The 21,256-nt window shown below is 46.3% G+C and overlaps 1 protein-coding gene across 1 annotated transcript; it reads left to right on the top strand.

Moving 5' to 3' along the window:
- Window positions 1–17,161: 17,161 nt before the first annotated feature.
- On the top strand, window positions 17,162–20,080 carry LOC131081760 (acrosin-like). Its single transcript, XM_058021060.1, has 5 exons — window positions 17,162–17,229; window positions 17,966–18,205; window positions 18,511–18,776; window positions 19,041–19,186; window positions 19,661–20,080. Exons 1-5 carry the CDS (start codon window positions 17,162–17,164, stop codon window positions 20,078–20,080), a joined length of 1,140 nt encoding a protein of 379 aa, XP_057877043.1.
- The last annotated feature ends 1,176 nt before the right edge of the window (window positions 20,081–21,256 follow it).

The raw sequence follows: 21,256 nt of genomic DNA, 5'->3' as shown, positions 1-21,256 counted from the left end.
TTTTGCTAGACCACCTGCTGCAGTGGCCAGTTTATTCATCAGTATTTCTGAATCAATTGCATTTAAAACAATCCTGTCCCTATTATCCCAGTTAGGTCCCTTCTTACTCTGCTCCTGAGGTGTACTTGTCTCTGGAACTACGTTGTCCAGCCCTCAAGGGATTTCCTTAGGAAAGAGGAGCAGGCTAGTTGGATTTCTGAGATGTTAATTTGCATTGGCAATTCAAGACATTTGAGAGACCACTCTGGATTGAATAACAATTGCTGTTGACCCGTATTCCTCACAACGTATGGGCCTATTTCATATACTTTTGGTTGTATGAGGTCTTGCCGTTGCAAAAGGTATAGCATCTATTTTAAACTTAAATGAGAGCCCGATAGCATCATGAGCCCAAGGACAAATCACTTCTACAGGCTGTATTAATGTGAAATTACACAAACAGTCTGATTTACTTGGGCTATCCCAAACCTCCCGGTGCCTGTATACAGGAGAGGCTGAAACACTAATTTGATTTGGTCTCTCATGAGTGGTCCCACGGACCACCCGGCATCCTGCCCTGATTTCTTCTCCTCTGATCCCTTGAAGTGTCCACAGTTCCCGTTCCTGCCACTCCTGCTCCTCATATATCTGATTCCCAAGGATTACTACAGTGGATAGGCTTAAATCTTTTATCTCAGAAGGTTCTGCCATGGATCCAGTAGACTGATTAAAAGCCTGGGACCAAGGCCATTCAGCATCGCTTTGGATAGAAGTACTCTCTAATCCCAAACTCCAATTACAATTATACACAAAACAATTCTGTAAATGAAATTACATTACCCCCGGCCGCAATATACTCATTTTGCCCAAGTAAGTTGTAGTCTTAGTTCATTGTCTCCTGATGTAACTTTCCAAGGGGCTTCTGGGGCGTTCTTCACTTGAGAGTGGTGGATCTAGGCATTCTGCTCCTCAATCTTGACTGCGGTGAAGGTGGTGGGAAGCACCTGGAATGGTCCTTCCCACTGTGGTACAAAGTCTTCTCTGTAAGAGACTTAACATAGACATCATCCCCAGGCTGCATTTTATGTACTGGTCCATCTAGCTCCCTGCTCCAAGTTCCAGCCACACGTTTTTCAATTTCTCTGAGCTGTTTACTTAAGGCACCATATAGTTGGCTAATGTTACCTCCCCAGTGTGGGGTGGACATCCCCTTTTGTATTCCATATGGAATTCCATAAAGCATTTCAAAGGGACACTCAGTCTTTCTTTGGCTCTAGTTTTAGTTCAAATTCATATCAGTGCCAGTGGAAGAGCTTGGGGCCAGGGTAGATTAAAATGATTCATTTTCTCCACATGGCTGCTCGATTGGGGATGGTATGGAGTATGAAGTTCCCAATCTGTGCCCAGGTGGCTACTAATCTGTTGCACTATCCAGGAAATGAAATGTGATCCTCTGTCTGAGGATATTGTGGCTGGAACTCTGAAGTGTGTGGTATTATTTCTTGTAATAATACCCTGGTCACCTCTTGAGCCTTGATAGTTCTGGTGGGGAATGCTTCTGGCCACCATGAAAATGTATCTGTCAATACTAATAAATACCAATACCCCTCTTTCCTTGGGAGTTCTGAAAAGTCCATGTGCCACTGCTGTCCAGGTCCATGGCCCCTCCCAATCTGAGCAAGTTTTGGTCTTGGGGTGTTCTTGGGGTTAGTCTGGAGGCAAAGATCTCACTGTCAGGTCACTTGAGCAATAGTGGCACATAAATTCCTGGCAACAATTCTTTCAATCAAATAGGTGTTCAGGGCTTCTACTCCCCAGAGTGTTTTCTGGTGCTCCTCCCTTACTAGTGACCACTATTACAGCAACCTGATGAGGTCTTCAGGGGTGAAGGAAGAAGTGGACGAGAATCTTGGTTGATGATCAGAAGGCTGGATTTATTGATATATGATATATTATGTATGATATATAATACATTATAACTATATGAAAAAGAATAAGGAGAGATGTTGCAGAGCCTGCTAAGCTAAGAATAGAAAGTAAAAGAATGAATAACAAAGTTCTGTGTCCAGCAGAAAGCAAGGACAAACTCTTTCTGTGAGTGGTCAGCAAATCCAAACACTCACAGAAGCCCAATCACCTCTGCACCTGTTACATTCCACACCAGTCGATAACAATTGTTGACATTCTTCTTCTGGGGCCTCAGCTTCCCAGAAGATGAACAAATCCCAAAGAAAAGATTTCTATGAAAAAATGTCTGCGACAGACCACAACAAATAGGAAGGGATTACCACTTCCCCTTCAATGGTGGCCCACCTCTCTTGGTTGCATGTCCCTTTTTGATCTTTGATTAGTTTTCTGCCTTTCTTATTGTATTCTGGCTTACCTTCAAGGGAAATTTGTCCATCTGGAATTAGACCTCCTTCAATAATTACCTCACCTCTCGCTGCTTCCTTTGACTCTCTATCCGCCAGCTCATTTCCTACCTCCAATTCTAAGCTCATTCTCTGGTGTGCCTTAATATGCATAATTGCTACCTTTCAGGCAGCTGAACTGGTTCCAGCAGCTGGATTATCTCTTGCACATGTTTGATGTTCCTTCCTTGTGAGGTCAGCAGTCCCCTCTCTCTCCAGATGGCTCCATGAGTCTGCACAACTCCAAATGCATACCTCAAGTCTGTATAGATGTTTATTCTCTTTCCTTTTGCCATTTCCAAGGCTCAGGTCAGTGCAATTATCTTGGCCTTCTGCGCAGAGGTGCCTGTTGGTAAGGGTCTGGATTCTATTACCTCTCTGCAGGTAGTGACTGCATATCCAGCATGCCACTTTCCACTGGCAACGTAGCTACTCCCGTCAGTGAACCAGGTCTCTGCACTGTCCCAAGGAGTGTCCTTTAACTCTGGGCGGCTGGAGTAGGTAGCTTCAGTAGTCTCCAGGCAATTGTGGTGCACTGCTTCGCCTTGATTTCCACTGAGAAAAGAAGCTGGGTTGACAATATAAATCACCACTATCTCTACATCATCTTGCTCTACCATGATGGCCTGCTGTTTCAGGAATCTCTGTGGTGAAAGCCAGTGGCCGCCTTTACTTCCAGTGCTGCGGACACTGTGCGGGACACTAGCACAGTCATTTTCTGTCCCAGGGTAAACTTGCATGCCTCTTGAATATTCAGCACAACTGCTGCTACAGCTCTGAGGAAACTTGGCCATCCTTTGGCTGTTGCATCTAGTTGCTTGGAAAAGTAAGCAACTTCCCTTCCATGTGGACCCAAGTGCTGAGCCAATATTGCCAGAGCAAGTCCCTGTTTTTCATGGGAAAAAAGAAAGAATGGTTTACTTACATCTGGAAGTCCCAAAGCTAGAGCTGACATGGGGGCACTCTTTAGCTGGTAAAAGGCTCATGTGGCTTCCTTTGTCCACTGGAGATCTCTGTAAACATTGGCAATAAGAGCATGGAGAGGTCTGATGAGCAGTCCAGAATTATAAACCCAGAGCCGGCACCACCCTGCCATGCCTAAGAAGGTTCGGAGTTCCTTTATTGTCTGGTGATTCGGGGTTTGGCTTATGGCTTCCTTGCGAGTCTGCCCTAGAGTCCGTTGCCCAGCACTCACCTCGTACCCCAGGTAGATAACTTTCTGTTTCACAACCTGTGCCTTTTTCTTTGATCCTCTGTATCCTTGGAGTCCTAGGAAATTCAAAAGCCTTACTGTCCAGGCCACACATGCTTCCCTCGTCTGAGTGGCCACTAGAAGTTCATCCACATACTGCAATAGCCTTCCTTCTTCCTGTGGAGCTTCCCAGGACTCTAGATCTTTTGCTAGTTGTTCCCCAAACAGAGTGGGGGAGTTTTTGAAGCCTTGAGGGCCTTGAGGCAACACTGTCCATGTGAACTGGGTTTTGCACCCGCTTTTAGGGCTTTTCCATTTGAATGCAAAAATTTTCTGGCTGGCTTCATGGATAGGGAGGCAAAAGGAGGCATATTTCAGATCTAAAATGGTAAACCAGGTTAGTTCAGGTGTCAAACATGTTAGCAAGGTGTATAGGTTTGCCACCACTGGATGCAGAAGAAGGCTTTTACTGCCTGACCCTAACTGGTTGTTTTCCTTAACTTGCACAAGGAGGTGCATTCTCTGCCCTCCTTGGTATGTTAGAGGCCCATGCCCCAGGAAACTCCAGATGCATTATTTTCTTGTTAATTTCATCCTTATTTTCCATTTCAGTTTCACTAATTGTTAAAATTAAGCTTAGTATGTCTACATATTGTTGATTCTTTGCCTCCAAAATAATCTCCCCATCTTTAAATGTGATCTTTGCTTCCAGCTGCTCCAACAAATCCCTACCTAAAAGGGCCTTTGGAGAGTTGGGCATATCTAAAACGTATGAATATTTTGGTGGTTTGCAAAGTATGCTTTTTCAGATTGGCCAGTTGCCCCCTTATCATAACACAATCATCTGTTATAGGCATCAAGGCTTTATTTAACACTGAGTATGTTGCCCCCATGTCTACTAAAAATTCCATTTTCTTAGTCCCCATCTTTCTACTCCATCTAAACTTTTTGCCATAATCCAAAGTCTTGGGGTATGCAAATAGGCTGAGTACACTCAGCTTTAATTATTTTTGGTGGGTTTCTTAAATTACTTGAAACTTTCTTTTCTAATAATTCAAACACCCTATTACTTCTTTGCTTCTTGTGGCCGGTTGCTACTAAAATTCTTATAGATCTCTGAGTAGCCTTTGTTTCCTTAGAATAACACAAATGACAAAGTGCCTGTCTTGGTCTCCTCCACCTAAACTCTGCTTTACAAAATCTCAGTCTTTTCCAGTTCTCTTCCCGCACAATGCAATCTTCAAGTAAAGCATTGTTTCCACTGACACTCACTGTGCTGCCTTACAAAAGGCTGTGCCTGTTACCGCAAAAACTCTGACATGCCCACAAACACAGACCCTCCCCCCTGCCCCCCACCCCCGTATCTCAAAGTATCTCAAATTCACAAGAGTCAGAGCTTAAGTTTCTGTGGGAGGGGAAATCCTGGAATTTCTTTAATTCGTTTTACCACAGTTAAACATAAATCGCCATACTGTAGTTTTTCTGCGTAAAATGCTACATTTGTTGCAAACAAAATCCTAAAATCTCCAGAAACACAACCATACAATCCCAAGAATCAATTTACCACAATGCAGGGGAAAGAACCACACAAACTCACTGGGAAAGGGGGTATCTCTCAAAGTGCCCACTTTTCTCAACACAATACAGCATACAACACTTCAGCATCTGCCCACATCAGCTTCTTCTGGTCTCCATACAGTCTGGACACAATCAAAATAACAGCACACAGTAAAATTATTAACTGGATCCACTGATTTACTGGATTCACAAACTCCCAGGGATCAAGTCCAAGCCACTGGGGCAGAGGAACCCCCTGAGTTCGTCTAGCCACAGTTAAAATGTGCACAGTCTACACAAATCACCACCTTTAAACACAATAAATGTCCCCACCCACATTTCTCCACTTGTTCCACTTCTCCGCAGGGTGCTCCCTGCCCTCACAGCCTGCCCCAGCCGGTGCCCTAGGCCTCACCCGGCTGCTTCAGACACAGGTAGAACTTCCCCCCACATGCCATGGTACACTCACTCACTTTCTCATACACCAAGCACTCACACAATTACAAACACATTAACATTAACCAAAATGTCTGGACACCACAAGCACACAAAGTTCGGGTTCACTCAACTCACCGCCAGAGTCACTAGAGGTGGCTTTATTGAAAACGAACCCATCCCCAATCCCCCCAGTCACTCTGCCAATTAGGGGACCTCTGCCACGAACCGTGCTCTCAGCCGATGGCTGCCTGCAAGCACAGGGACAAGGCTGTGCACTCAGACGTCTCTGAGCAACCCACCAGCAGCCCTATCTCTCTCTCCCCTGTGGCCCTTTGACACACATGCCGTTTATCCACATGCCAGCAGGTCATTCACTGTCCCCACAGGAGGCAAGCCGAGACAGAGCAGAGCTCCTCTCGGAAAATCCCGGCGCGCACCGAGGAGGTCCATCCCCCCTCCGTCCCTGTGAGGACAGAGACAGTCTTCTGGCTAGCTCGCCAAAATGATTTGCGGGAAAAAATCTTACTGCACAACTTGTAAAAGTTGTAAAGCATGTGTGTTTATTGCAGGGCTGGATCGTTCCCCCTAAAGGATATGCACACCCCTGAGAATTCCAAACCTTTTTTTTTACCCCCCTTATTTGTACGTATGCGTAGAGTTTCACAATATTTTCATGCATATTCGTTTTACTGGTTTCGTGTTACACTTGCAGCTAGTATTTTTCATCAGTCCTTGTACAGAAAGAACTCCGGGTCATCCTGTTCATCTCCTCCATCTTCAGCTTTGGCTCTCATCTTTGTTTCAAAGTTCAAGGGGCACCCCCTTATCTTTCTTCCAGCTTGGAAATTCACATTCTTTTTCCTTGGCTGAGACAGCTTTGTGAGCACAGGCTTTTTACAGGAACAGGCAGTCTTAAGCACAGCACAGGGTTAACAGACTAAACAACATCTTCCATCTATGCAAGCAAGCTACAAACTAAATAATTCAAAACAGCACATTTCACCTAAATCCAAAATAGATCTTTATCCTGTTAAATTTTCACTCTGTTTCAGAACAACCACCCCACATCTGTACTGGTGCCTGCCACCCTGGCATAAACTTCTTCAAATATTTCCTGATGTCAGAAGATGCCTGCTCACTAAAGACACTGAGTTCAAGAGTGTCACTCAGAGTTGAGGATGGCCATTACCCTGTCCAGTAAGCAGATCAGCTTACAGTTGCCAAACCATCCTGGAACAACCTTATTGCACTGTCTTGGCAAAATTTGGCTGCCCAAACAATTTCTCCCAGTTCTGTGCAACCTCAGCCACGGGCATCTTCTCACCTAAACCAGGGAAATTTCCCATCATATCAAACACTTCAAGGCATGTGAAACCCCTTTCTGTATGCGAGAGATAGTGGCTCACTTTAAAAATTTTAAGAGGTTTATTAAACCTTAACAAAAATACAACAAAAGGACTAAATAAGGAAAATGTTGCAGTGCTGGGAACCACCTTCATGGCTGCCTCCCACATAGTTCCTCTTCAAGATGGATGCTCAGTCTTTTATACTCTTGAGGGGTTGCCTCAGCCAACCCTGGCACCTCCCAAAGTCTGTCAGTCAGCTCTTCTTTGCCATTTATTGGTAGAGACTGCTTTCTTGTAACTTGGTTGGAGGTCAGTTGTTATCATGCCACATCCCCTTAGCAAGAAGTTTTTCCATTCCCAGCTGCCCCAGATAAGGGACACATGTGCACACCTTTTTCTACTTGTCTAAGACGATCCTGGCTGTCTGATGGTAATAATACGGGGGGGGGGGGGGGGGGAAGGGGTGGAAAAGGGAACTATGGGGAGAACAGAGGACATCTATATACATCAAGAAAGCTTTTCTTAATATTCACACAAGATTTATTCCTTAACTGCAAGAACCAATTATCTCATTATCTTTCTATAACACCAAGAAGGAACTTCCACCCCCTTCTGTGTGTGCTCTAGCACCCACTGTGTGGCACAAGGGAAACAAGGCTCTCCCTTTCCCTGTCTCCAAAAGCTTTGTGATAAATAGGTATGATTCGTGCTGATAAAAATTGAAACAGTTATCAATATTGATACAGTAATTAATATTTGAGAATAATAAAATAGTTAATAGTTAAAAGTTGTAATGTCAAAGAAGGGACGGAAAGGATGGGCTCCACCCACCCCCCCCCCCCCCCTTCTCAGCATATGTTTTCAAGGACCACAGGAAAGAAGCTGAAGATACAGTTGCTAAAAATGACCAAAGAACCTGGTTGGGTCCAAGAAAATGCTAATTAGAAGGGACTTATTGCCTTGATATGTAGATGCAGTGATATGTTCGTCTTGGCTTACATTGTACTGGCTTGTTGCGCATGTGTATCCCAAAGGTAAATTAAAGGACAATGAAGAAGACTACAGGGCCCTCATCAGTGACGACCCCAAAGACTTGTGCGACCACCAAACCGAGTGGTGGCGCATGCGTGGTAAAGGTGGTAATGAGGGCAGAGACAGAAAAGTGACGAACCGAAAATAGGAGGAGATGGTATTGACACATGGCATATAAGGGGTGATTTTCACTTGGCAAGCTTGTACGTGAAGTGGCAAGGGTCATTGAACTCTGCCCTCCGTACCGCGCGGTATCTCTTGCTTATGCACTATTATTTGAACCAAATTGACCCTTATTTATATATTTTCTAAACTATTCAATTAAAATTGTTGCTACCTTAAATATTGTTTGGCATTTTTTTTGATGGGATAATTGGGCAAACATAACAATTTTGGTGCCGAAACCTGGGACTCTTAACTCCAGGGAGGTGGATAGCTTCTGGGAAGGAGGTCCCCACCAGACTTTTAAGTGGTCCCAAGGCTAGACCACTCTCCCTTGGGAAAAGAGAGTTCTTTTTACAATAACACATAAGCAAATTAGTTATTGGAAGTGTGCAGGAGAGGCTCCCATCAGAGTGCCGGCTTATGGGAGAGAGAGTACCCATAGAAAACTGCTTTGTGCACAAAGACCCTCGTGAGAAAAGGAGGCTGTGAGTATCACAAGGTTTTGGGTCGGGGGGCGGCTGTATGCATGTGTGAGTGTGTGTGAAGTGTCTGAAACAGGGGCTGGGCACTCCCGAACCCCCGAAGCAAATGGGACCTCCCAGTACCGCGTTTTCGCGTTCTCCGTGAGGAGACCGGCCGGAAAAGGAGGGAAGAGAAAGAAAAGTGAGTGAGTGGGGACCCCGGGAGGGTTTGACCCAGGGGGAAGGAGGGGATCCCTGGTCCAGGCACCTGTGGGAAGGTCCTTGGGCAGGAGGGATTGACTCAGTAGGGAGACTGAGAGAGTGAATGAATAGGTTCAGTTTCCTCGGAGGGGTTGGTAGCAGGCAATTCAGTATGTGATTAGATGGTGAGAGGACAGGGCTAATAGATTGAGAAAGAGGGAGAGATAGGAGTGGAGCAAATAGATTGCAGAGGGAGAGATAGGAGTGGAACAGGTAGATTGAAAAGGCAGTGTGACAGAGTAATAAGTGAGGAAGTTGAGCCACGAGGTGAGTGTGGGAAACTAAGACTGTCCTGGTACCGGGGATTTCTTAGTTTGTTGCCGCCAGAAATGGGTCAGGGAAAAAGTAAGTTCTTTGACCCAGGGGCTGCGGATTGTAGGAAAAATTCGCAGTGGTTTGAGGTATCTGGGAACCGTGAGGGGGGTTCTCAGGGGGGGAGCATTTCTCAGGACAGCCCACTGGGGATGATAATACGGTTTTGGGATGAATGGGAATCCCGAAGGGAAGAAAATCAAGAAATTCAGAGGGCAGTGCCTAAAGGACATAATATAGAAAAAGTTTTGAGTGAGCATCAGAAAAAAAAAATGAGTCGCCGGCAGAATGGTTAAAAAGATTAAAAAGAGACTTGCAATTATGTTCAGGTATAGATACTGATACTGCAGTAGGGCAGGTTTTGTTAAAAATTCGGTTTGTGACCGGATCTTGCAGTGACATCAGGAAAAAGCTGGAAAAATTAGAAGACTGGCAGGACAGGGGACTTCAAGAGTTACTGAGAGAAACACAAAGGGTGTTTGTAAAGAGAAATGAGAAAAAGCAGAAAGCAGATGCCAGAATTTTGGTGGCAGCAGTTCAAGAAATGCAGGCAGCTTTGAATACAGAAAAATCTGCAGGGAAAAACAAACAGTGGATATCAGGATCTATTTTCAGGAACACAAGAACTGTGCATTTTTCCCGCCACAAGAAAAGACACTTAAAAAATTCTTGCCCCATTTTGAAGGGTGCGGGACCCACCTGTTTTTATTGTCATAAAAAGGGGCACCTGCAAAAAAAATTGCAGAAAGAAACAGCAAGATGAGAAAACTTCTCAGGGGAATCAGAGAGGTCAAGAGTTTTGTTTAATGAAGAGGACCGAAATGCAACCAGAAGAGGCCTTGATAATAGAGCTAAAGGTAGGTCCTCAGAGCGAAAAACTTATATTTTTAGTCAATACAGGAGTTTCTCGGTCTACAGTGACAAAGTTTCCCCAGGGATGTGAGATAAGTCATGAGCGAGTTTCAGTAATCGGAATTACAGGAGAGGCTTTCCCTGTTCCTGTAATAAAAGGAGTGCAAATCGAAACAGATGACAAATTTGGAGTAAATGATTTATTGTTGATACCAGAGGCCGAGAATAATTTGTTAGGCAGAGATCTAATAATAGCCCTAAATTTACAGATAAAACCCTGTGAAAGAAAACTTAAAATCTATTCTTTAACTGAAGAAGATAGTCTGGAAATTAATGACACGGGTTGGCATTCAGGTGAAGTGGGAAAAAGTTTAGGGTAAAGGAGTCTGGTCCCCTTAGTCCCTCCTGGTCAGCACAAGCCTGTGGATTTTATGCATTATTCCATATATTATTAATACTAAAAAGGCAAGAAGGGACTATTTATACAGACTCCAAATATGCTTTTAGTGTAGTACATACTTTTAGAAAAATTTAGAAGGAAAAGGGGACTTATAAACACTTAAGGGAAAGGGTTAATACACGGGGAATTGATAATTCAGATACTTGAAGCTTTAAAGGACCCAAAGAAAATATTAGAGTGAGAGAAATAATTTGGCTGATGAAGAAGCAAAAAGAGCAACCTTAAGAAAGGGAGATACTGAAATCATGAGCTTACAAAAAAAATAGAAATTCAGCAGGAGACACTTTCCACTAGCAGAACTGACAGCTAAATTAAGAGCAACATTTAAGGAGGAAAAATTAGGTTTTTTTGATGGCAAGATTATGATGCCAAAACCAGTGGCACATTAGATTTTAGATAATTTGCATAGACGGACACACTGGGGAACAAGAGCCTTTTGTGATGACTTTTTAAAATTTTATGGGTGCATGAGGATATTTGAAATTAGAAAGCAAATTACCCAGGGGTGTCTCACCTGTTAAAAGGTAAATAAAAAGAGTGTTAAAGAGCCCTCCCTATGGAGGATGCAAAACAGCCTACAAGTTATTTCAAAAGATCCAGGTTGATTTTGTAGACTTGCTTAAAGTGGGTTGGTGAAATATTTGTTAATTATAATAGATCAATTAACTCAATGGGTTAAAGCATTTCCAGCAGCTTGGGTTACAGTTCAAACAGTAGCTAAAATATTGTTGGAACATGAAATTCCAAGAATGTGATAATATGGTAGGATTTAAGTTGATTTATATTAACCCTGATTTATTAAGAAGCAACTAAGCATCCTGGAGTGGCTGTGGACCGTAATTCCCTTGAGCTCAGAGGCAGAAGAACGCCGGTGGAAAAAGAATAAAAGACTTTCTGAATCAGTGAGAATGGCCTAAAAGGATAGAAGATCTCTTCCAGGATCACCCACCAGCAACATTATTAGCATTGATTACAGAACTGCAATTCCAGAAGCTGAGATTGATAACACCTGTTGTTAAAAGAGCTCAGAGACAAGTAAAAGGTTGGGAGTGCGGTAAACATGGTTTAGGGTATCATCCACAGATATGTATTGTTTGCAAACTTTGCTTTAACTCATGGTGGAGAGTAACTAAGAGGGAAGAAAAAGAAAGACAATTGATTTGCTTGCTTTGCTATGGTTATGTATTTAGTCAGCTAACTATAGAACACATTGCTAGTGATTTTTTTTGATACCTTTGAGACTGGGAGACGAGACCCTTCCAGCAGCAGTTAGATTAATAGAGAACTTAGATCAATTGATTCTTGCTATATTGGCTATAGTACAAATAAGAGAACGAGCAGCTCATAATAGTATAGACGAGTGTCTCAAAATTGGTAGTTGTTGCGTTGTTGCACATAGAAGAAGTCTATATATGACATTATAAGCGCATTCCAGGGGCACATTGGTGCTGCGAGTTTGCCTATTGGAGGCGGCGACTTAATGAACTCCCTGCCCTTGAAGCAAAAAATAATTAGAAAAATATTATTGTGGTTGGCACATCCCTGAAATTTTGGAAAATACAGGTTTATGGTATTCCGGCCTAATCTTTTGCCCTGTTCTTTTCATTTTAATTATATTTTTTTAACCAGCCAGAACTGGGAAATGGCATTTAAAAGGAGACAAGCAAACTCTGTGGGGCTATGGGTACCAAGGAAACTAAAAGCACCAGTGACTAGATCCCGGGATATTACCTTTGCTACTGAGAAGACTGGCATCTCGGCCCTTGGTTGCAACCCAAGGGGCCTTGAGAAAGGTAGAAAGGTAGATTTCCTGAGGATTATTTTCACTGTGATCATTCTGGTACCCTTGGCGGTTGGCCAAAGCCAGAGAGCCACACTGAACAGAGTTTTGGCAATGAAAAAGCAAACAAGGCAAAGCCCAAGTCCCGGCAGTTTCAACATTTGTCACTATTGCAATCAACCTGTGTGGATTAAGGACAAGGTGGAATCTGTGTTTGTGTTATAGATGTTTCTATTAAGGAAGGAAAGATGTATTGGGTAAAGAAAAATTTGGGATGTAATGGACGAGCTCCTTATCCTCATGGTGATCAAATTTGCCCTCAATATGAAAGATTTGTTTGTTTTGAAAGAAATTATAATGGAGATGATCCAAGTATATGCATGGGAAATCGGACACTAAAAGAAAAATTGAAAGAGAAAATAAAAGAAGAAAAAGAAACAAAGGGGAATAGAGGAAAGAACAAGAGAAAAGAGTCAACAGAATTGGCTGAATTGTATAAACAGCTAAAACAGTACTACAAAGGTTGGGATTTGCCAGCCTCAAATAAGAATCTGTTTGTGGGGATTGATGCAAGAGATTGCTACAGAACTGGGACAATCCAAATGTTGGATTTGTGGAGGTCTAAAAATGGCTAAAAGATGGCCGTGGAAAGGTGAGAGCTTAGCTCCAGAGCAATTTTTAAAGTGGAATCAGACCCAAATTTTTGGAACATTGAAGAGACCTGAAGGATGGATTTTAAGCCATCAAGTAATTGGAAGTATTTGTATAACTCGAGAAGGAAGAAAATTTAATAAAGTAGAGAGGCATACTCTTTGTAAATCCACATTGGTGGTTAATATGGATAATTATTCAAAAATTTGGCGACCTGAAAACCGTGTTGGATATTGGGGACCAATAAAAGAAATAAATTGTGAATGGGGTAAACAGATTAATTTATGCTGGTAAAAAAGTCCTGGAGCTGACCCTTACAAATCCATCGACAGCCTGAGGTCTTATTGAGAACAACTGGAAAAAACTGATAAGAAATGGAAACCCCCAGATGGGATATATTGGATTTGTGAGCAATGAGAATACAGTGTGTTACCTCAAAAATGGGGAGGAACCTGTACCTTGGAAATAATACAACCCTCCTTCTTTGTTCTACCAAGGTCTAGGAGCAATGTGTTAGGAACTCCGCTGTATGAAACCCTGCAGCAGAATAAAAGAGATTTGAGTCTCAACTTTCCAACAGCAGGAGGGAACCAAAAAATGGGGGGGAGGATGAATGGCCTGCAGAACAAATTATAGCATATTACGTCCCAGCAACATGGGCTCAGGATGGGTCATGGGGATAAAGGCAGATTGGTGGGATAACCTCTTTGGAGGTGTTTGGTGGAAAAAGTTGGGGTTCATGTTGTTGTGTTCAGTTCTGGGACTTCTGTTTCTGCCTTGTATGATTCCGTGTTTTATTAGGTTAATTCATTCAGTGATTCAGGGGATGCAGATTACAACTATGTCTCAAGATTCAGAACCCCCAGAAAAAGGAATACAAAAATCTGTAATGGTCCGAACAGCCAAACTGACCCAGGTAAAAGAAAAAGGACCTAAAGAGATTGAAATAGCCCAAGAAATGTTAACCAAATTTGAAAAAGAGTGTGAAAAATTAGAGGCAGCAGCAGAAATGCTGGAAAAGTTTAAAGCTGAAAGGAGACAAACGAGAGAATCAAAATTTTGAAGAATATAAAGGTTATCAAGGTACAGCTTTATAAATACAGCATGAATCATAATGATCAAAAAGAGAAATGAGGGATTTGTGATAAATAGGTATGATTCGTGCTGATAAAAATTGAAACAGTTATCAATATTGATACAGTAATTAATATTTGAGAATAATAAAATAGTTAATAGTTAAAAGTTGTAATGTAAAAGAAGAGAGGGAAAGGAGGGGCTCCACCCACCCCCCACCCCCTTCTCAGCATATGTTTTCAAGGACCACAGGAAAGAAGCTGAAGATACAGTTGCTAAAAATGACCAAAGAACCTGGTTGGGCCCAAGAAAATGCTAATTATTATAACATTCCTCCTCTGTCTTCTTCCTGCCCTGAAAATCCTTGCAGCTGGATATTTGGAGGAGGGAGGCTCCAGAGGTACTCCTCTACATTCCTATCTGGGCTACTATAGTACTGAAGAAACTCCCCTCTGTGACCATTCCAGAGACACAGGTTGCTTCAGTGAGCTGCCAGGTGCCCTGTTCGATTAACCACCAATGCCACTCTCACCCAGAAAGAGCAGGTTTCTGTACCCATTCTACCCTGAGGTTCTGTCAGTAGAGTTGCAGATGTCTCGTTCCATAAAGAGCCACTGGCTCCTACTGCAGCTCTCAGTGTTGTCCTGGTTTAAAGGACAGGCGTTGGCCAAGGAAGGCGAGAACCTCCTTTGGAATGGAAAATGTGACCCCCTTCCCTACAAATTATTATAACTTGGAAATTACTGGGTTTTCAGGCAAAGATATGAGAACAGGAATAATAGTTCTTTACTAATATGTGTAACAAGGCAAACAAAGAACAACAACAGCAGCAACAACAAGCAGGACAGAAACAGAAACCCAGTCCCGGCCTTCTCTCGGCCGCAGGAAGTTCCCCTTCAGTGCAGTTCCAGTCACGGCCAGCAGGGGCGCTGGTGGCTCCCGGCCAGGCAGGGCGGGTGCGATGATTCCCCCACGGCTGCAGGGGGCGCTGTGGCGCGAGCTCCGCCGCCTCGCTCCACACGGTAATGGCGGAAGAGATGGAGAAGGGGCTTCCTTTGGAAACTCTCAGGAAGCAGCTGGTCTCAGTGCCACTCGGAAAGCTGAATGGACTGCAGCAGGAACTTTGGAGAAACAGACTAACAGACTGGAACAGCAGAGGCAGCCCCATCCCGGAGTGACAAAGTGTAGCAAAGATTCCAGAGCCGTGCTAGAAACCGCTCAGTGTTTTGGCAGGCACGGAGTGTCAGGTTAATGTGTAGTAAAAAAGCCTAAATCATTGGCTTCAAATAGCACAGCTGGGCACTGGCTGCCAGGCTACCACAAGCAGCAGCCACAAGCTGCTGGGAGATGCCCTCTGGGAAAGGGGAAGGAGTCAGGATTGCTTTCTCAATGAGGTTGGGCATTGGAAAGGTCCCAGTTCAACAGCTGCTCTTGCAAGCAGAAGCTTACCCACTGAAAGGAGAAAAGCAGTACAGGACAGAATTCTGCTGTGGCAGCAAATTCACCCCACAGCAGCAGCAAACCGAACAGTTCCCCTCCGACCCTGAGAGTGAGAGAGAGTGAGGAGCTGAGCCTAGCCTCTCAACCCCAGCCAAAATCTCACAGTATCTCAACACTTCCAAGAGAACTTCGCTGCTCAGAGACAGTAGCAAACTGCACCCTTCCCACTCCTCCTTGGCTATATCTTTTATCTCTCTTAAGAATCTGTTGTTCCCATCTCTTAGGCAACAAATGGGATAAAATTCCCTGAGAGAAATGAAAAGGTGAGGAAAAGAAATCCCAAACTCCAATAAGTGTCCATTCCCCTGCCCTGGTCCCTGTGCCCTCTGTCATGCGAAGGATGCACACAGCCTCTGTTCCCAGGCTCCTGCCAGCCAGAGCTCAATCTGCAGCTGGCACTGCAGCTGCACACCTAGCTCCCTGCCCCAAATGGATTCCTCAGCTTCTGCCTGCCCCAGGGACTGCACAGCCTCATCCTGCAGGAAGAGGGGCCTAAGAAAGCAGCAGAGAGCCTTCTTACAAGGGCAGATCCTGGTAGGACAAGGGGCAATGGCTTTACAGTGACAGAGGTTAGCTTCAGCTGAGATCATATGAAGGAATTCTTGACTGTAAAGAATTTGAGGAATTCTTGCTGATATACTGGCATGGGTTTCCCAGAGCAGCTGTGGGTGCCTGTTTTTCATATAGGCAAGGTCAGCACAGAAGACACAGACACCAACTTCAGGAATAAATGTAATTTATAAAATTCAAACCTGCAAAGAATTGCAAAAGTAAGCAGGACATCAAATAATTAGCAAAGACTTGTGAAAGGATAAACTATGCAATGCATCTAATCATTACTATAAACAACTGCCTACAGTGATGAAGAAAGACACATCACAAGTTACCCTAATCCTTGACCATCATCGCGGCCTGCCCATCAACTGGGTGGAAGCCACTGTCATAGTGAAGGACTGGGAACCACTGACAGCAACTGGAAAATCCTGCAGGTACCTTCCCCTACAGGCAGAAAGGTTACTGACTGCCCGTGAGAGGTCCCTGTTTTTATAACATTGAGTAAACAAGATACCAAGACTTCTAGTGCCGTAACATGTTTTTTCAGTCTCCTACTGGGAATCCCCCAAGGCCTTGGAGGGCTTCAGGTGGAATCCAGGGGGTTGCTTGTGATCCTACACCCCCAAACAAGATAGGGCCTTGTCCAGTCTCTAAGTATGGAAAGGTAAATCCATGTTTTGCCAGTGAGTGAACATCAACATCATCTGGTTGGAAGACTCATCCAGAGGCCAACTCTTGGTCAAGGCCTGTTGTTCTGGCCTTAGTCAGGGCCTGTTGATCAGGACTTAGTACTTCAATGCCCCATCCCTCAAAGTGTCCAAGGACAGCTTCTGAGCCAGGCTGTGCACACTATGGGTCTAGTGCAAGCCATCCCTCCCTGCCCATGATAGCAGGTTGGAGCTATGTGATCTTCAAGGTCCCTTCCAGCACAAACCATTCCATGGCTCACTAATTTGATGCAGCTCTGACCCCAGTGGAGTCCACGCCATGGGCCACAGTGCCCAGAACATGGAACCCACCCTTCCATGACATCAGCCCCGGGGCCGAGGGCACCACGGGCAGCACAGCTGCTGCGGGCACTGTGGCTGCTCTGCAAGCCCTCAGTGCTTGCAGTTGACTCGTGCCTCTGGCAGACATGAATTGGCTCGGCCTCCTCGTCCTGCTGACCGTGGCCGGGCTGGCACAGAGCCAGTACACCTGCAGGTAAGTGGGCCTAGACCCAGGGAAGGAGCCATGGCAACACTTGCGGCCTTCCCTGCAGGGGACCCACCTGTCCCCCGTGGCCAGGCCACAGCTTCCCAGCAGCCATGGGGTATGAGCGTAGAAGTTCATTGTGATTCCCCCACACGGATTGGGTGGGAGGAGCTGGCTGAATAAGAAGGGATGGGAGCAATGGAACTACCTGGAAAATAAAAAACTTTAATAGCAAAAATAACAAACGTCACACAGGTACAGCGGCTGAGTTCCAAAGACCCCTTTGGTGCAGAAAATGCAGCCAGGTATAGGGGCACAATGTCTAATCAGAAAGGTGAACTCAGGATATGACCTGATAAGAAAAAGGTCTTGACCAAAGGTGAAGGAAAACTGGAAACTTGATCAAGTATAGGAAGGTTCTATAAGCATACTACTAACTCCCATGACCCCATGGTTTCCATTGTGGCCTGGTCAGGTGTCCCTTCTCAGCATACTGTCTGCCATGGTCTGAGGTCAAAATATTCTGTAAAAGCATCTGAGGTAAAAATACCAGTAGGACAAGATCCCACCATGGGAAGCCTCAGTTCGTTGCCAGCAGCCAGGTGCTGGCACGGACAGACACACACCCCATGGCCTTCCCTGGCCTGCTGTGCGTGCAAGGCCTTGTGGGGAGGGCAGAGGGCTGAGCTTCAGCCTGAGCCACAGCAGGCCATGAAGCAGCATGGAAATGACTTTCTGCTTGCAGAGGAACTTGCGGGCTCCGAGCTGTGCCATCTGCCTATCACCCCACTAATTCCTATGGCAACGTGGCTTATGACCCCAGCATGACACGCGTCGTGGGTGGCTCAGATGCCAAGCCAGGGGCCTGGCCGTGGATCGTCAGCATCCAGCACCCCTGGATACCACGCCTGAAACATCTGTGTGGAGGGTCTCTCATCAGCAAACAGTGGGTCCTCACAGCAGCCCACTGCTTCGATAAGGTCACGTAAGGAGGAGCAGGGAATGGGGACATGTCCACAACCCCATCAGGTGCCCTGCCAGCAGCACCACCTGCTTGCTACTCCCATGCCCTTTCCTCTCAGGCAGCCAGGCTGCCACAGTGCTCAGGAGAAGCCTGGGCTCATGCCAAGGCTTCCTAACAGCCTCCAGCTTGACATTCTCCCAGCCTAAGGTGTGCAAGGGCCCTCACACCTGACAGAGCACTCCTCCCTCTCTGCCATGACAGCAGAGTGCTGGGCTGCTTTGGCACATGGCTCTGCTCCCTCTCAGCTCTCTCTCCATGCCTTCTAGGGAAATCAGCAAGGTGTATGTGGTGATTGGGGCCACCCAGTTGACTAAGCCAGGCCCTGGGGCACAAGTGCGCCATGTCAAGCAGGTGCTGCTACACCAGTACTACAGCCATGATGATATGAGCTACGACATTGCCCTGATGGAATTGGACCATCCTGTCAAGTGCAGCCCCTACATCCAGCTGGCCTGTGTGCCCGATGCCAGACTGAGAGTGTCAGAGCTGCAAAACTGCTGGGTGGCTGGCTGGGGTGAAACTGCTCCTAGAGGTGAGTCCCCAAGAGCGACTCTTGGGCCAGCTCAACACACTGGGGAGATGGTTTGGGTTTCCCCACGGCAGAGGCCAAAGCTGCTGGAGTTAGGGTGCAGGACATACACCTCTGCAGACATGGGCCTGGCCTGCTCCCCAAAGGCTGGCAGCAGCTCCAGTGCCTCTGCAGAGGCACAGCCAAGCCATGGATCCCCCACAAGAAAGCCGTGGGAGGAGAACTGGGAAAGAGCTGCTGGGGGCTTATTCCTTTCTCTGCTCACAGCTCAAAGATCAAGTGATCGCCTCCAGGAGGCCAAGGTCCAGCTCATCGATCTCCAGCTCTGCAACAGCACTGGCTGGTACACGGGGAAGGTCCACACCCACAATGTGTGTGCTGGTTACACACAGGGCGCCATCGACACCTGCCAGGTAGGAATGTGCCACGAGCCTCTCAGCCCCCAGCAGCACAGCAGCCAGGGAAGCACAACCCCAACACAGCCCAGGGCCTGCTTTGCCTGGCCACTCAGTCACCCTCCCAGCCCCAGCTCCCCCTGACTGCTGTGAGGGCTTCCCACACACTGCCCATCCACACCTGCCTGCCCAGGCCTCCCCTTGTGACAGAAAGCCCAGAAAGCCCAGCTAGTGCTCTTGGCAGTGAAGAGGTCCAGGTGCCAAAGTTCCATCCTCTGCACATCCAGGAGTCCTGTGCAGAGAGGACAGAGAGAGCTCTACGCTACATGAACCCATGCCATTCACAGCCAAGCTTCTGGAGGCTCCAGCCTCTGAGCAGAGCTTTTCTCTGCCCAGGATAGAGCTCTGGCAGGGGCTGTGAGAGAGAAGGAGACAGCCCCAGTGCTGGCAGGTGCCACCAACATCACCTTAATCCTCTGTGCTCTGCTGCAGGGTGACAGCGGTGGTCCTCTCATGTGTCAAGAGAAAAACAGCAAGTACTGGTGGGTCATTGGAATCACCAGCTGGGGAGTAGGCTGTGCCAGAGCAAGGCGTCCTGGAATCTACATCTCCACTCAGTACTTCCATGACTGGATCCTATTCCACATGAACCTGAGCCCAGATGGAAGTTCCTCTCCAACATCTCGGGCATGTAGTCATTTTCTGATTACTTCACACCCCTGGAGTCATTATTTTCCCATCCCACGAACCTCTCTGAAGCCATGGCCAAGACCAACTCCCTCTCTAAAATCAATTCTATTACCAACACTGGGCAAAGTTAACTCCTGCTCATTTCCCATCAAGATTCTGATGGAGTTTTTTACTCGAGTGAAGGAACTCCTCCAGCAGACCTTTGATCAAAACACATCTTGAGCAGCAGGACAGCCATGGTCCAGGGCAGGCTGCAGTGCACCACAACCATTTCCTGCTGGGGCAATGCCTGCTGATCCAAAGGCAGCCTCGGGGTCAAAATCCTGCTCTGTCCTGACCACACTCATCTCCTCTGTGCATGCAGACACCGCAATTGACGTACCTGAATGAAGTAAAGTTGCCTATGGTCACAGGGAACCATCTGTTTGACTGAATTCTGAGTCCTAGGCAAAGCAAGGACTTCCATGCTTGGCACTTGCTGAATGAGCCAGAGGGCAGACCTGGTAAGCACAAAGGGACACAGTGGCTCCAAAGAGCTCCAAAGTGCCTGGCCAGAGAGGACAGTGCTCTGAGCCACCACGGCCTGGAGGAACCTGCTACCTCAAGCCTTGGAAGAGGATAGGAAAAAAGCAGATACCTTGGGGGTGGTGCTGCAATGCACATGGGCTGCTAATTTAGGGCCTGGTGAGAGCCTGGGCTAAGGGAACACATCTGGGAAACTCCCAAGCATGACAAGGGAAACTCCTGGCTCCTGACTGGAGTGCCAGTGCCCTAAGGCAGAGCCAGATTTCACAGGCAGCAAAGGGGGATTGAGGTGCCAGGTGGTCACACTTCACAGATACTCAGAGGAAGAGCTGGGGTCATTCCGGGGAGAGGAACCTGGCAGGAACCCTAGGAAAGTGCGCCAGGAATGCCGTGGAAGGCCAAGGTGAGTGGGCCAACAGCACCTGCAACACCAAGGCTGTTCACAGGCACGGCCAGCCTGTGAGCCAGGGGGAAATGATGCCTGGGCTTGGCTCCGTATCTGGGAGGAGACGAGGGCAGGGAAAGGGAGGAGTTGTGGAAGATGAGAGGGCTGTATAAGCGTGGCAATGGAGGGAAGGAGCAATCAAAGAGCCAGCTGCAGAGACACAAACTGCAGCTTGCTGTGCTGGTTTGCCTGAGGGTCACCACAGGAAGGGAAAGAAACTCTTTTGCCCTTAATTTTCCACAGCACAATGGCATGGACCATGGCCTTGGCTTAGAGCAGGAGCATCCTCCTCTGTCTACAGCATTCAATTGCTGTTTGTCACTGGCCACCCTGGCATGAGGGTGCCACAAATGCCCTCATTAGATCGAGCCCAAAACAGCAACAGAACTCCCCAGCAGCAAGGGTATGGAGCCTGCCAGAGGACATTT

Source organism: Melospiza georgiana, chromosome 3 (assembly GCF_028018845.1).
Source record: "Melospiza georgiana isolate bMelGeo1 chromosome 3, bMelGeo1.pri, whole genome shotgun sequence".
Classification (NCBI taxonomy): Eukaryota; Metazoa; Chordata; class Aves; order Passeriformes; family Passerellidae; genus Melospiza; species Melospiza georgiana.
Note: the sequence above shows the minus strand (reverse complement) of the source record. Positions and strands in the feature narration are given on the sequence as shown.